Source organism: Ochotona curzoniae, unplaced genomic scaffold (genome assembly GCF_017591425.1).
Source record: "Ochotona curzoniae isolate NIBS_2020 unplaced genomic scaffold, NIBS_Ocur_1.0 scaffold_3835, whole genome shotgun sequence".
NCBI classification, from domain to species: domain Eukaryota; kingdom Metazoa; phylum Chordata; class Mammalia; order Lagomorpha; family Ochotonidae; genus Ochotona; species Ochotona curzoniae.
In genome coordinates, this window is record NW_024467114.1 from 6145650 (window position 1) to 6162245 (window position 16596).

General features: G+C 40.6%; 1 protein-coding gene across 1 annotated transcript in view; it reads left to right on the top strand.

The window, feature by feature from the left end:
• Positions 1-264: 264 nt before the first annotated feature.
• RUNDC3B (RUN domain containing 3B) overlaps positions 265-16596 on the top strand; it is an 88188-nt gene continuing 71856 nt past the window's right edge. The window contains exons 1-2 of the mRNA XM_040964987.1: positions 265-374; positions 13057-13172. Coding sequence (XP_040820921.1) covers positions 265-374; positions 13057-13172 — 226 coding nt within the window. The remainder of the gene's footprint in view (positions 375-13056; positions 13173-16596) is intronic.

A 16596-nucleotide genomic window follows, 5' to 3' on the forward strand; every position in this document is an offset into this window, starting at 1 on the left:
CGGGTGTGCGCGGGTCTGTGGCGTTCGGGGGGCCGGGAGCGAGCGTCGCCAGTCCCCGGGTACGAGTGCCCCGCCGTCTTGCACACCTTCCATCCTCCCCTCCGCTTCCTTCTTCACCTCCCTCCATCCCGCACCGCTGCGGTCGGGTACCGATCGAGGGCCTGGGGGAGCAGGTGCGGGGTAGGGTGTGTGTGTGTGTGTGTGGCGCGCAGCGAGGTCCGTGCGGGATTGCGCGAGACAAAGCGGACGCGGGGTCAGCCCGCCATGGCCTCCCGGAGCTTGGGGGGCCTGAGTGGGAGCCGCGGCGGAGGCAAGAAGAGCCTCAGCGCCCGCAACGCTGCGGTGGAGCGCAGGAACCTCATCACCGTGTGCAGGTACGGCGGCCCCGGGGCAGGGAAGGGACCCGGCGGGGTCGCGGGGGCCGCAGGCGGCGAGGGCAGGGCTCGGCGCGGGGCCGCGGAGGGCTGGTGTGGCGCGTGGGAGCCGGGGTCGGAGCCCAGGAGGAGGAGGGCGTGGGGCGGGAGCCCGCGGCAGCCGCCCAGGTGCGAGTGCGCGTCGTGGGCTCGGCTTGTTTACGTTCGCGCGCGCTCGCTCCCTCGCCGGGCTGTCCACGCAGCGGGGCGGGCGCGGCCCTCCGCCCCAGGTGTCTTCCCATTGTACCCGTGGCGAGCAAGGGCGCGCCCCACGCCGAGCATCCGCGTGGTTAATCCGAGAATTAACCAACCTGCTGAGTGTTCTTCAGTATTGATCGTTATTGTTATTTTTAATTTAAATCCTCGACCTGCCTTAGGAAGTTCTGTGAATCCCTAAGTAAGTTGGTTTCTGATGAACCTGGCTCCAGCAAAGCCCTGATCCACAGCTGTAACGGTGGGAAAATGATGAAACATTTTCCTCTGTTGTAATTATTTTTTCATATTTTCTTTAGGTGAACGCTTGTGTAGGGTGGCTGCAGGTGTGTATACTTAGGGGTTTTGTCGAGTAACCTCGAGTGATTTTTTAACTGGATGTAGCCCAAGGGTGTGTGTCGAGGACAAGACCTGCCTGGCTGGTGGTGGGACACTTGGGCTCTCCGTGGTAAATTGGAGTCTGTTTGAAAAGCAGTTCAGTACATATGAAGTGATTACGTTCACCGTAGGTACTGGTCCTTTTTCTTCTCCACTTTTGTCCTGGATCTTTTAAACTTAGTATTCATTTGTGCCCTCTTCATAAGCAGTTGAAGAGTAGAAGGGGGTATTTCTTTCAGCTGCTGAAAATTTGATTCTAAGTTAATGTTTTAGAGATTTCAGTAACATCCAGCTTTGTGTGGATGGCTGTGGCCCAGCTATAGTTTCACAATCTTACTTGTGTAATTATTTTCTCCTGTGAAACGATGTGAATGCTGACGTAAATGGTAGTTTACACATAAATTCAGTATGGTAACTAAAATAAATTTCAATTTCTGGCTTAGAGTTCAATTACTATAGTTATTTATGTGGCTAATCCTGATAGTTCTTCATGTCCAATCCGTTGATTGCATATAAAATTATTGTTTATCTCTACTTGTGTGGTCTATTTGATAGGCTTTGTCTAGCTGTGAATAAAGTACTTGTAGATCACATACATATTTTAGTAAGACAGTATTTAGGCAGGGGTGCGTGGCCACATGTACGCGTTTATGCTGCTTTACTTTCTGAGTTAGCTGGCAGCTGGCTTTCTCACCTGAGTTGCCTAATTTAGAGATGGTTAGGTATTTGGGAGAAGGTGCTCAGTGCAGACACAGCTGGATTCTAGGTTAACTTTTGTTAATCACCAGGTTGCCTTTTAACAAGCCACGTGACCTTCCCATTTCCCAGTGTTGTCTTCTGTAAACCAGTGTTGGACATGGGCCCTGGTAGCCCTCAGTGAGAGCCCTAAAATTGATCATAGCCTTCCAGAAAAATGCTTCCCGTTGGGTTTTACATATTACCTGGGCGGGGAAACCATGCCACTAGGATTTATACCTCCCTGCTAGGCAAGGCAGGTGAATTTCTCTCTGTAAACAAAAGCATTTTGGACTGTGCCTTCGTTTTATGAGACTGATGCTGTACAGATGCCTAATGGTTTCTGACCCCAAACAAAACTTCATCACCATGGAACAAATAGAACAGTCACATGTGTCCTCCTGCACTTGGACATAAGCCTTTTCCCCTAAAGCAGTTAGGCGGTTTCTCAGCGAGACCTGTTGTGTTGTCTATGCTGGTCTTTAGATTTCAGGTCTTGGTCCAGTACAATATTGTGAGAGTTTGAACTTTGGGAGAGGACTGTTGGTTAGGTAGGATGCATGGGAAGGGAGCTGAGTTGCATTTTGGTTCATTGTGACTGAATGTGTGTGGGATTACGCATAAGGTTTTGTGTGTGTGAATGTTTACATCCTGCAGACAGCAGCCATTTGTCTCGTGCTTAGCACTATGTGCATCATATTTTCCGCAGATTGTAGGGGAAATAGGTCATTTGAGGACTGTAAGTCTTCACGCTCAACTTCGGCATGTGTGCTGTGGCTCTGCACACAAGTCCGTTGCACATTCTCTCAATTTCTTTTGGGAAAAAATGAAATTGTTGTGATCTTTCACAGATTTTTTATCGTTTGGCTTTTTCATGCGTAGAAAACCATGTGTTAGATGCTTCTTCTTTAATTTTAGTTCTGGCCAAGAGGATTAAAAATCTAAATTGCCTTTCTGTGGCTCACTAAATTTTTTGAGCAAATTAGTAAATGTGTGTACTATGCTTTCTATTTAAATCAGTGTTTTAGCAGGGCAAGTTTCTACTGACTGGCCTGGGCTGGGTGCACCGGGACTTCTGGGCTACACTGCAGTGTGTTCCATGCCATGGAGACAAATGGTAATTTCACAATTAGGCACGTACTACATACATACAGCCACTCTTGGGTTCCTGTATTATGTCAGAACTTGATTTCCTCCAGATTATGTTGCTACTACTTTGGCTTCCCTCCACTACCCCCTCCCCAAACCCCCGGGTGATTAGAGAATACAGAGTCCCATTTTTCCCTGTAACTAATGTCTCAGAGAAGCTCAGAATTCTCCCATCATCCGTACAGCTCCAAACAGTGTTGACGGTGGAGTACAATCACCTGTACAACTGAAGCTTGTCATTTAAGTGCTCAGATTCAAACAGTGGGGATGAGTTGCATTTTAATAACGGATTGATAAGGTGTTGTACTTTCTTTGAGAAGTGTCCATAGCAGACTGCAGTTGGTAGTGCTGGCCTTACGGGGCGTGCGTTTGTGACTGGGTCCGCAGTGCGCGGCTGCCCTGGGAGACACTCCAGACCCTGGGAGCTTTTGATGAAGTGATCCCGGAGGGCTGGCTGTGTGTACCTGCCTATTTTTGTTTGCTGTCTGCTCTTTCTTACTGCTTCTGATGACTTTTGTTTCTGGCAACTCCTTCTCTCATCTTGCCATCCTGCCTTACTGCTTAACACTGGTTGTAAAATAAATGGAAAAGCAGATACGTAAACTTAAATGTTCTTTGATTTTTGTTTTAAGCACTCAGACCTGAATTAAGGGAGCATGCTCTAGAAGTCAGGTTTTCTTAATGTTCTGGCTGCTTAAGAATCAGGATAAACCACTATTTCTGCGATTGAATAGGGTAGCAAAAGTTTGACAGTACTATTGGCAGTAGAATCTTTAAACTCAGTGACTCACTTTCTTGTTGGTATTTGTGTAAGTATGCCCCATGAGACAGTCATGTCTTAGCTGCAGTGATGACAGGAATTTGGGCTAAAGCGCTTTTTACTCATGCTGCACTTGGTACTTTGGGTTGGCACTTTGTTCCATGTTGGTTGTATTACTTTTGTAGCCACATTAGTATCCTTCCTAAGAATTATTAATGCCCCATTAGTAACTAGCTCAGCTCTTGTCAACATTCACAAAACATTATCTCTTCTGACTCAACTAGATTCATAGACTGATAGCAGGTGAGAGCTGTCCCAGGGCCAGCATGAGTAGCTGACCACCTGTGACACTGGCTTCCCATATTGAAGTAGTTTGGGGCTGGTTTGGCTTCAAGTGCATCTTCCTCTTACAGGCTTGGGAAAGCAGCACGAGGTTCCTAAGGACTTGGGCTGGTGGTGCCCTCTTGTGAGCCCCAGGTTCCTGGGTTCTGCTTAGCCCAGCCCTGCCCATTGCAACCATTTGGGTAGTGAACAAGAATGGAAGGTCTTTCTGTCTCTCTGCTATCTCTATTGCTTAATAAGTAAGTGAACCTTAAAAAAAAGACCATAAGGTATTTGATAAGGAGTATTTTATGTATTTGACAAATATAAAAAATTTGCTTAAGAGACAAGGATATTCAAGGGGAATGTTTGAAGCTTCCCCCCTCCCCACTTCACTCTCATAGGTGTGTATAGTACACACCCAGGGCATCCCCACCATGTGAGAGTGACAGTTGGTGAAATTTTTTATAGTTTGTTTTGACCAGAGTTGTTAGTTGAGAAGCAGTCCAGGCATTTCCTTAATGGCTAACACTGCATGTGCTTGAGAAGTCGGCCTGCTTTGGAGTAGTGAAAACCCACAGTTTTCTACAATTTTATTGTGTTATCATTTACATTCAGATGAACAGTGCTCTTACACTTGTTTATTTTGTTTATCATGTGAAATGTAGAGAACGAAATAAAAGATTTTCCTTAAGAAAAATCAATTGGCCTAGAATGGGTTGAGTATCCCTAATCTGAATATCTGAAATCCAGAATGCTCCAACGTTGGAAACTAAACAGCGACGTTAACAGTATAAGTGGAAAACTCCACCCGACCCCATGTGACAGATCACGCTCCTGTTTGCAGCCTCCAGTGTAGGAAGCCCTGTCGGGCAACAGATGATGACTCAGCAGATGGGTCCCTACTACTCTGCTAAGAAGTTTGGAATGAGTGTCCAGCTGTTTTGCAGGAATTTTAGTGGTAAACCAACTGATGGCAGACATGTTTTTCTGGTTCTCTTAATTTTTTTAAAAATTATTTTTGTTACGCTTACACTGATTCTGCAAATCAGTTTCTGGAAAATTGACATCTTTGTAATAATCAGACTTACAGTCTAAATATAATGTAGTCTTGATATTTTTAAATATTTTAGAATTTTTCTCAAAAATGTTGTATAGTTCTGGGCATGTGACTGTGCATATCTTGTTGGACCAACTCTTGCATATTTTGTATAATTTTATTTTGTAATTGAAATCAGTAAAACTTGTTTTGCATTTTTTGAGTAATGAGTTCACACAGTTAACTTTTTAAAATACTGGTATTTCGTATTAGTAGAGCCAAGGAACCCATCAGGAAGCCACTGGCCTCATTTGCAGGAAATGTGGGCAGGAGAGCAGCTGTACAGGTCATTCTGTGTGCCGCTATTAGTTCCATCATCCCCTTGGTTAAGGGCATCTACAACCACTTAACTGAGTTCTGTGAGTGAATTGCCCTTTAAAAGGGATGAAACTTCCTCTAATTGAAGTTCAATGAAAAATGAGAAAACATCATCTCTTCTAGTTTGAATATAAAAAAGATCAGGAGTAAAATTAAACAAAAGTTTCCAAGAGTAAATTAATTGTCTATTTTAAAAAAACACCATTTCACAAAATAGGTAAAAATGTAAAAATCATACTGTTTTGGAAATATTTGACTTAGAAATGTAAACGAACATATTTTGTTCTTTTAGCTAAGGTGATTTTTTTTGTCCCTTTTTCTCTAATGATGATGATCATTGGTAGAAGAGGGTAGTGAAGCAGTATCCCCTAGAATTCAAGTTTAACATTTACCTTGGAGGTTTTTAAATCATTATAAAACCAAATCCTTTGTCCTATGTTAAGATATATAAATATTGACATATATAAAATGTCTATATTCAACTTTGAAAGAAAAATATTTCTTCTATATCATGCATGGCAAATGCAGTTTTTGGAGGAAAAGTATTATGTTCAGCCTGTTTGACTACTGGAAATCCTGACAATTTTTGCTTAAATCATTTTTATTTTAGGTAAGGTTGACTGGCTGAAGTTAAACCCAGATGTACCTGGTTTCAAAACCAATGCCTTTGTTGCTTTTATACTTATACTGCCTTCATTGTTTATGTCAGAAGTCTTTGGGGAGAGAGAGAAAGGGAGGGAGAGAGAGAAAGGGAGGGAGAGAGAGGGGGAGAGGTGTGCATCAAAGAGCCAGAAGCTAGGAGCTTTCATTTTCTTAGTATTTATATTTCTATTTACCACGATCATTGCATGTTATTAGCAGCCATGCCCTTAGAATTCCTTTCTCTCCTTCCTGTGCATCAGTGTCATTAGGTGGAATTAGGATACTCTGCTCTGAAAAGGGGCCACTGTATGTTGGTGTTTGATAGCCTCAGTGTAGCTAGCACTGGCTGCAGGTGCCATCTGCTGTTCACAGTAATTAGGTGGTTGGTCAAAGATGAAGCACTTGTCGGATAAGGACTGGGTGGTGGCAGAGCCAGCTGTGCATCCAAGCGCCTGTGGTTTCAGAGCCCCAGTCATTCTGTTGCTCTACTTTGAATAGCTGGTCCATTAGATAGTATTTTATTGAAAAATGCCTAAATTTTACTTATATATTTTCATTTGCTATTGGGGCGGGGGGGAAACAACTGGAATCCCAGAGTTTATGAAATTGAAGTATATAATTATAGTGTGCATTGTCAAAATACATTAGTTGTGAGTTGTTTTGTATGAGATTAAACTAGATAAGATGGGAGCTTTTCTTTCTTAGATGTTTCCAGTTGTGAAGAAGTTATTTTGTGAAGACTGTGTTTTTTCCTGCATATTTTCAGATCATATACCTAGTGTTATTTTTTATGGTGAGCCATCTGCTATCATCAGTCTGCTTATGTAGCAATACAAGTTGTTAATAACGCAGCATTTCATTCTTAAGGTGCCCAGATTAGTAATTTTATCTTTTTAAAGAAATGTTGACAGCATGGGTAGACAAAACACATAAAAATATGTTTCTTTCTCTGTTTTTGCTTTCACATATCATATCAGGTAAAATTTTTAAAACTGATAAATAGTGAAAGAGATTTGCATTTCTAGATCCAAATTCCAGGGATTATGCTTGAGACTTTTATTTTGTGTTCCAGGAACAGGAACAGGCAACTAGCCGGATTTAGCTTACGGAAAATAGTGTATAGGCCCTTTCTAAAATGATTTGTGAGAATTATTTTTCTCATTATAAAGCCTTTTAAATAGATTACACTTGCAGAAAACAAGAATAAACAAAATATATATGGTGGTTGGATGTTACTTGAGAAAAGAAGGCAAATTGTTTTTCTTTCCTACCATAAAAATATATGGAAGATAATACCTTCTAGTGAAGAATTATCCTTGCTGCTGTGCATTTATTCATCTCCAGCTATTTTTTTTGTTGTATTTGGTATGGATTGCATCATATTTCATGGCATGGTGCTCCTTGTTGATTATAGTGATGGCCATTGTTTCAGTGGTGGAGACAGAAGGCCAAGTTTTGGTTAAGGCTGCTAGCACCAATGCCATGGTATCAGTTTTCTCATAATGCATATTCTCCATTAACTTTTTCAGGGCATTCATTTGAATGGGTCTTAAAATCTTTTGAATTGAAATGGACTTATATGTTGATTTATTTTTCTGTATATTTTTTAAAGTTCCTTCCTGTATGTCTATATTACTACTGCGGGGCCTTAACTATTTCAGGTAAATTTTTATTTTTTAAGAAGCTTATAATAAAAACTACAAACATTTAACAAGAAAATAACTTTGTTTTCAGTTTTATTTTCGATTTTGCTTTTTGGTTGATTTATGACTGGAGGCATATAGTCTTGGTAAGTGTTGTTTTTTGGATGTCAAGGGAAAGCAGTAGTTCAGACTCTCTTTGAGGTTTTTTAGTCTTTCTTAGTTACTTGTAAACTAATAAAGATTACCTTTGGAAACTAGAGGTTGGAAAGAGTCTTTTTAATGAAGACATTCAAAAACGGCATTTCAAAAGCTTATTTAAGTCATTTTTATGTAAATGATGTTTCAATTCTGATATGAAAGTTGGTAGTTAGACTTGATGCATATTTTTAGACATTCATCAAATTGTCATTTTGTTATTTAAAAATCAGTCCCCTTCTGGATGAGTAATATTAATGTCATCGTTATCAGGAATAGCTCAGCATCTGTGTGGCATTTTTAGATGTATGAAATTCTTTTTACAGTTTGGTTTAAAGCAGGTCTTGGCTAGTTACGGTTAGGGAGGGCAGAGTCTCAGCTCTCTGGTAAGTGGAGCACCATGTAGTCTTAGAGAAGTGAGAATGGAGAATAGTTGGGCAAGTTGATATAAAACAAGGACTCTAAGAACCTGATTTATCAAAGGAAATTTTAGTTTGTGTTGACAGGAGACGAGTAAGATAGAAATGATGAAACAGGACTAGATAATGTTAGTTTTCTTCATTATTAACCTTGATATGGTAGAAATTGCTCAATATACTTTCTCAGCCCTGCATATCTTTATGCTTAAAAGTGACAGAAAGTATACCTAATACCAGGCTTTTGGGTGGGGGTTTTTGGACTTTATTTGTATTTACTTCGTAGTAAGATATTGAACCGGAAGTAAATTAGTCCTAAGATTCATCATGTTAGATTTTTGCACCAAAGTTGCTAAGCAAATGATAGCTTCTCAGAAAACATGATCTGATAACAAAAATTTGTATATTTTGTTCATTATCTATTGATCTGTACATCTGATTTGTTTATATATGTGTATATGTATATGTGTATATATATATATATTTTTTTTTTGAGAAACATAGAAACAGGGACAGAGCTGTCATCTGTTGATCACTCCACAGAGGCCCACAATGCACACTTGCCCAGGTGGATGCAGGAGGCCCTGACCTCACTGCAGGGCTGCTGTAAGGATGGCAGGAGCCCAGTGACTCGAGACATCATCCCAGGCATCCAGTTAAGGTAGATGATTTATTAGGTAATATTGTATTATTCCCATAGGACCTTACCAGGCTGTTGAAAGTGGAAATTGAGTTCAAACTTAGCCGCCTTAAAACAGTGAAATAAATACTTATTATTGTTTTAAAACTTAGTTTCTAGTTTATGAGTATGCAATACTATCTTTTAAAAAATATTTATTTTTATTGGAAAGTTATATATAAAGAGAGGGAGATAGACAGAGAGGAAGATCTTCCATCTGTTGATTTACTCCCCAAGCGGCTGCAATGGCCAAGGCTGAGCCGATCTGAAGCCAGAGCCAGGGAGTTTCCTTGGGATCTCCCATGTGGGTACAGGAGCCCAAGGGCTCGGGCCGTTCTTGAGTGCTTTCCCAAGCCACAAGCAGGGCGCTGGACGGGAAGTGGGGCTGCCAGGACAGGAACCACATACAAGGCTAGGACTTTAACCACTACGCTACTGACTCGGCCCACAATACTAACATGCTATATAGAATTGAGGAATATGACTGTGGTCAACTTTCTTATTCTACTTTTCCTAATAATGATTAAAGAGAAATGTTCATCGATTTGCTTCTGCTTAGACCCTGTAGAAATTGTGTGGTTTTGTGTAATCCTTCCAGGAACACATCCCATTTCACTATCTTACTGAATAAAAACATTACACTTATTACATACAAATGGTGCTGTAGAGTAGTGGTTCTTGATGTGTGCACCTGTGTCCAGACCCTGTGAGTGATCGAAGTGATCAAAACTATTAACAGTTCCAAGGTATAATATTTAGTATTTTAAGCTTAAATTTATGAGTTTATTTTCATTTATGTAGAAGACAAAGAGGCAAAGTGAAGGGTTCCATCCAATCTTCCAATGGCCATGTTTGTACCAAGCAAAAGTGAGGACTTAACCTGGGTTTCCAGCATGGGGAACAGGGACACAAATTCTTGAGCCATTAAGAGCTGCCTCCTAGGGCGCACATCCCAGGAAGCGGATCAGAAGCAGAGGGGCTGGGATTTGAACCCAGGACTCAAGCATAGGGTCTCAGCTACCAAAACTGTGATTTGCCTCTTTTATTCTCATCCTGTAACAGATGTGTCGTGGAGTTTTCTAGAAGCTACCTAATGTATAAAATTAGAGAAGACTGAATACAGAAGGATAAATGAAAATCTACTTATCTTCTACTAAACACAGTATTAAAGATTTAAACATTAATAATGCTATTATTGCTAAATTTCTATTTTAGAAAATAGGGTTTTCATAAAAATATTTGTGCTGATGTGATATGCCATTCTGCTTGTCATCAGTGGAGAGAAGTAGTTTCCAGTTGTGTGGTTCCAGTATTTAAATTACCACATTTGAATAAAGCGGATCATTTCTGTGTGTAAAACACGTGCTTTGCGTGCGTGTTTTAAGTCCCCAGAGCACTGCCTATATAATCAAAACACATTCGTTGTCATTAGTGACCAGTCTGCATGAGATTGGTCATTATGCATCTGTTTCTCAGCTCTGGCATGGAAGGGAAAGCCTTCTTGAGTCCTAGTGATAAACCCATGCAATGTTTTACAAAAATAGTTAAAAGAGGGAATTGGCTAACTTTTGAAGATGAGAGTACAGAAAAGAACAAGTGCCAATGCCTAAAGTTAAAATTGTAGGCAACATGAATGGAATTACAGTTGATGGTAGGAGTTTTGACTGTTTTCCAAAGCGACCTGGAACTGCAGCCTGGTGCTCAGCAGCAGTGCCCTTAGCGATCGAATGGGCTGCTCGTGGCAGTGGGCAGCGATGCCAGCACAGCCATGTGCAGTAAGGGTCTCTCTCAGGTGTTTTACAGCACAGAAGGGGTGAAGGATTAATTGTGGGAGGTGATCTGGAGTTAGAGAAGAATGTGATAGTTTACCAAGGTAGAGAAAAGATGCTTGCTCTGTTAACAATAAGGCAGGTGCTCTTCAGAATTTGTAACTTGTTTTTTGTTGTTTTTTTTTTTTTTTTACAATGACAAAATCTTTGAATTCTCACTGTTGCAAATTACGGTGTACTACATGAATCTGTTTTAGCATTTTCCAGATTTCTCTGTAATAACTAGCTGTAAGGGAGTTATTATGTGCTTTGACAGCCATTTGTAAAACAATGGTTATAATATTTTTCATTGTTGGTTAAGGTTATTTTTATATGCTTCAGCTGCATAGTCACTCTTAAGGTCCTGTACCATTGCTGAGTGAGGTCTGCTTGTGTTTTAAACATTTCCCAGTTTAACTTTTGATATGGTAAGTAACAGATGCAGGGGCAGGTGCCTTGAATACCCTTCCTGACTCTGGCTTCTTATTCCAGCTTCCTAATGTGCACATCAGGAAGGAGACAGGGCTCAAGTCACTGGGCTGTTGCCGCACAGTGTGGGATGCCCGGATGTGAGTTTGAGTTCAGGCATCTTCCTAGCTCAGGGCCTAGCAGTTGGGGGCATTTGGGCAGAGAGCCAGTGGGTGAAAGCCCTGTCTCTGACTCTCTCTCAAATGAAAAATAACAATAAGTGAATAACAGATATAACTAATATTAGAAAAAAAACTGCTTTTTCCCCTCTTGTAGTTTCTGTTGGGATAAATTGCATGATCATTAAGTGAGAAGCAATGTGTGTATCTTTGTGTCCTTTGGAGATTTCATTTCTGTGTGTTGAACAGCTCTCATTGCATTGTTTGTATATTCATTTATCATCTGTTTGAGGGTACAACTATTAAGGGATGGCTTGTGAGAATTGTCCCTATCCACTAACTCACCTGTGTCCTGATCTTTATGATGGTCATTTGAATCTGTACATGTTAAACATCCTAAATTTTTGGTTTTGGTCTTGCTGTGGTTTTAACACTCACATGTTTCCTTGCTAATCTTGCAGAATTGAGCGTCTAAGAACATCAGCAGGTCCTGACTGAGGCCAGGGTTCGGAGGTTGTGTTAGGTGCTGAAGGAGCTCCACCAGGCAGAGGGCACATTTCTACCCTCATAAGAGAGGACACAGTGACGGCAGCCAGATAGATTGTAATTGGCACTTAAGGGAGATACGCACAAAATGCCTGCTTGTTCAAAACTATGTTGGTTTTTGGCAGTTAGAAGTGAGAAAAAAGGATGTTCTGATAAGAAGGAAAAGTACGGGTTCGTGAGTTTTCCTGTTGGTAGCTCATGGAAACAGGCTGATATTTTCTGTGTTGTTATTGTTTGTGCTCAGAAGCTCTTCGAAAAGCATTTATATGAGTCCGAAACTCAAATTTTTCACAAGTAGTGATGGTATTTACCTGGCAGTGGAGCTATGTAAGTTGTAAACCTGAGTTGTAAGTGGCCTAGCCTCACCTAACTTAACAATGCTCAGCACAATTACGTTAGCCTACAGTTGGGCAAAACCATCTGACACACACTTGTTTAATTATAGCAAAGTGATGAGTACAATTTACTGAATACTGTAGTAAGAGTGCAAAACAGTGGTTGTATGGTATACTTCTTCACCATCATAAAGTCAGAAAAATTCAAGTTAAAGACTACACTTCAGGGATCATTTGCATCACCAAAGCTTTTCAACATTTTATAGTTAGTGAAGTACAAAATATCTGGGTTGCCTGATGTAAAGGCTATGGGGACAATGGGCAGTTCCTACTTCTTTGGTCATTTGTGCCTTATTTCTTTCAAATCACTGTAACAGAATGTCTTAGGAAAATCTGTAAGCAGCACTGGAGGCTGGATGCTCTGAAACCCAGGTGGCAGGTTCTAGGAGTGGGAAGGGCCCCTTCCTCCTACCTTGGATGGGAAGAGGTCACGCTTGCTTCCTCTGGCCTCCTGAGGGCTCTGCCCACACAGCCTGGTCACCTCCCAAAGGCCCACCATCTCCTGGTGCTGCTGCACTAGGAGCTGGGTATCAGTGTGTGGATGTGACAGGACTTTAATATTCAGATGCCGTGGATAGTAAATATCTGATTGACAAACCCAATACTCTAAAATTCTCTATTTACAGAGTGAGTTTGAGTGAAGTTGTCTGAATACAATGTTTTTGTAATTCTTCCCCAAGTGACTTTCCTTTCAGCCTTAAAAATATATTTTGGTGAACGAATGAAATCTGCCTAAAAACAATACTCCTCTTTGCACAGGTTTTCTGTGAAGACCTTGATTGATCGGTCTTGCTTTGAGACGATCGATGATTCTTCTCCGGAGTTTAACAACTTTGCAGCTATCCTGGAGCAGATTCTAAGTCACCGGCTAAAAGGTAACGGTGCTGACGGGTTGGGTCTCTTTCCAACAGCTGTCTTTACAGTAAGCCTGGTGTTTGAGAAGCCGCACAGGCTGGTGTGATTTAGCAAGCAGGCTCAGTACATCTTGAAAACCGTGAAAGCGATTTGAGAGTGCCTACACTTTGGGGCACATGCCTCTAGAATAGAATCTGCTTTCAGAGTTATGCCTATTGCTTGGATGCAATAAAAATTTCAGCATACTAATTATCATATATATAAGGAACAAAGTTACTTTCCTTAAATAAAATATTAAAGGTAACCCACACCAAAGGTTATTACCTAATGGGTTTTTTTAAAAGGTATATTTATTACTTTTATTGGAAAGTCAGATCTGCAGAGAGGAGAGACAGAGAAATTGTCCATCTGCTGGTTCACTCCCAAGTTTGTTCAGCATCTACTTCCTTAAATTGAAGAATCTTGAAAATTCATTAGTAAAAGGTAAATTAAAAAAGAGATAAGTGAGAGAGATTCTTGGCTTTGGTTTTCTTGAATGAAAAAGTATTTGATTCAGAAATATACATAAGTTAAAATATGGGAGCAGTGTGCACTCTGTTGTAATACTTTAAAATTGAAAATAAGCGCATAGTTCAATCAGTGCAGATCCTGAAGAGGGTGGGCATGTGGTCTGGTGGTTAAGATGCCACGTGGGCTGCTGAGTCTGACATTGAAGAGCTTCGATCCCAGTGCTCACGCAGACCCTGGGAAGCAGCAGGTTCGGTGTCTGTGTGGGAAGACCCAGGCTGAGTTCCTCACTGCCTGCTTTGCCTTGACCCAGCCCTGTCCATTTCTTAAAAATAGACACACAAGAAGTATTACACAGTATAGAGCTTATAACAATGAGTAATGTCTTTGTCATATTAATTCCATTATCTAATTGTACTAAAGGAAACTTGGTTATCAGATATTTTCATTTAAACATGGAAACATATGTCTCCCTTTAAGTATCATCAGTATATTTTCGTTATCTTTACAATCTTAATGCTATGTTATGGCCTCAAATCAGTACCAGTAAACAGTTTTGTTAACATTGTTTATGAGAATCTCAAGTTTTCTGATAAATACATTCAAATTTACTAGAAATGTTTAGATCGAATGAACAGTTTGGACCCAAAGGGTTAAGATCTTGTGGGAGGGGAAAAAACAAATCCCATTGGCCTTTTGCTGGTTAAAATAAAATTCGTAAAGTCACTGATGTTGTTGGCTAGTTAGTCAAGTAGTATTTTAAAAGGATTAATTTTTCCATTTTTGGTCCTCTGTGATTCCTCAATTTTCTGCTACTACTTTTCTAAGAAGTGTTTTTTATGAAACCAAAGACATGGTGAGATGTTTTTGAAAGATTATCAGGATTACTCTGTTGCTTGATCCTATTTTGTTTTTAAGATTCATTTTTTATTTTTATTAGAAAGTCAGATACACAGAGAGAAGGAGAGATGCATCCAGTGATGCACTCTCCAAGCGTCTGTGACAGCCAGAACTGTGCTGATCCAAAGCCAGGAGCCGGAGCCTCTTCTGGGTCTCCCAGGCGGGTACAGGGTCCCAAGTCTTTGGGCCATCCTTGACTGCATTTCCAGGCCAAAAGCAGGGAGCTGGATGGAAAGTGGGGTCACCAGGATTAGAACTGGTGCCCAAACAGGATCCCAGCGTGTACAAAGCAAGGACTTCAGCTACCAGGCAACCATGCTGGGCCTGCATGATCCTATTTTTTATTTTATACATTTGTGATTAATACCAGACTAAAAAAAAAAAAACATATGGGATACAGTAGACCCAGGTGCACTTTCATGTTTGCAAGAGTTTTATATTCAGACCTCAAGTACATGTATTTGGTGTAGGACTTAGCATATGATGGTTTCATAGACTGTGTGAAAGTGAATGGGAACAGTGGTCCCAATTGTGGTCCCCAGGCTAGGTGGTTGGGAGGACTCAGGGGACTGTTAGTCAGGGTGCTGTAGCACAGTGTAGACCATAAGCTTTTAGAAGAACTCCTGAGCAATCGGTATATTGATGTTGGCTCTGAGAAACACTATAGTGAAAATGGAACTTTAGTGTACTTAAGATAAGAATTCATCTCATGTGCTTGACTAATGTAAGAAAGCTGGTAGAGTAAGATTTGTGTTCATTTTTTTTTTAAAGCTAGATAAGATCAGAAAATCCGAACGTAGTTTACAACTTTCTGTCAGGGGCCTGTAGTGGCCTCTGTGCTTGGTGTGGACATGAATCATGCGCTGCTCGGTAGCTTTTGAGATAAGGTGTTCTGAAGATGTGAGAGCCTAGATCTTACATGTGTCATTTTCTGTACCTTTAGTATGCTTGTATATATCAGATTTCCTTTTTTGAGAAGTCATTTTGATAGTACTTTGCATTTGCCTACGACTTCAAATTTGGCTATATAGTAACTATTTTTTTTCATGTTTTTCTCTGTTAAGATGTATAACATCATAGATATATAAGGCTTACTTTGATCCAAATACTGCCTTTTTTGAAGTAGAACCATTTAGTTTTAAGATTAGTTTTTTCTGGATAATGAGAAAGTCTGCGTCAGATGTGACGTAGACTGTGCTGGCCCAAGTGAAATGAAGAGCTAGGACAGTCTTCTGCTTAATTCCCCGAAAAGTCCCATTTTTGAATAAAGAGAGGCTTTTAAATATGATCATACTTGTTATTCACAGTAATCTCTTAATGAGATTATGGGGTTACTCTCTGAAATACAGCTTACAAGTAGTTTTAGTCCAGAGTATTAGAATTGAAGAAATAGTAATACATGCTCTTTTGTTGTTTTTTAGCTTTTATTTATTTGCTTTAAACATAATGCTTCTCTCCACCTCACCCCTACCTCCCTTGAATCCCAGAAAAGCTACTTCAGTGACTGAACACACACACACACACACACACACACACACACACACACACACACACACACACACATTTTGCTGAGTCTAGGGATGTGAAATTAGTCATTTTGCCCCTTCAGTGAAATTGCTTCCACCCTGTCATTCCACAGCACCCCTTTAAGGCAGGACTAAGGATCACAGGTTAAGAGGCATGACTTTATTTTGTGTTGTACTAAATCCACTTGCAGCACTTCTATCTGGTCAGCGTATAATCTTGCTTTACAACTTCTGACCTCTAGGAACTAAGGAAAGCGGTCCATCACATTTTGCAGCAGTTCAGATTATTGAAAAATTCTTCCATATCTGAGGCCAGCCTATCTGGTTGTGCTGTGATCTTTCTGCTACTGTTTGCAAGTGTTAGCATAATAAATATTAAATTATTATTTTCACATAGTTCTTCTGTGTTCTCTCCTGGTAAGAAACTGCTAGCTTACTACTTGTCTAGAGCCTTCCAGTCTCAGTAACTCTTGTCAGTTATAGCTGGTTAGTGTTAGTCTTAAAAATCTGG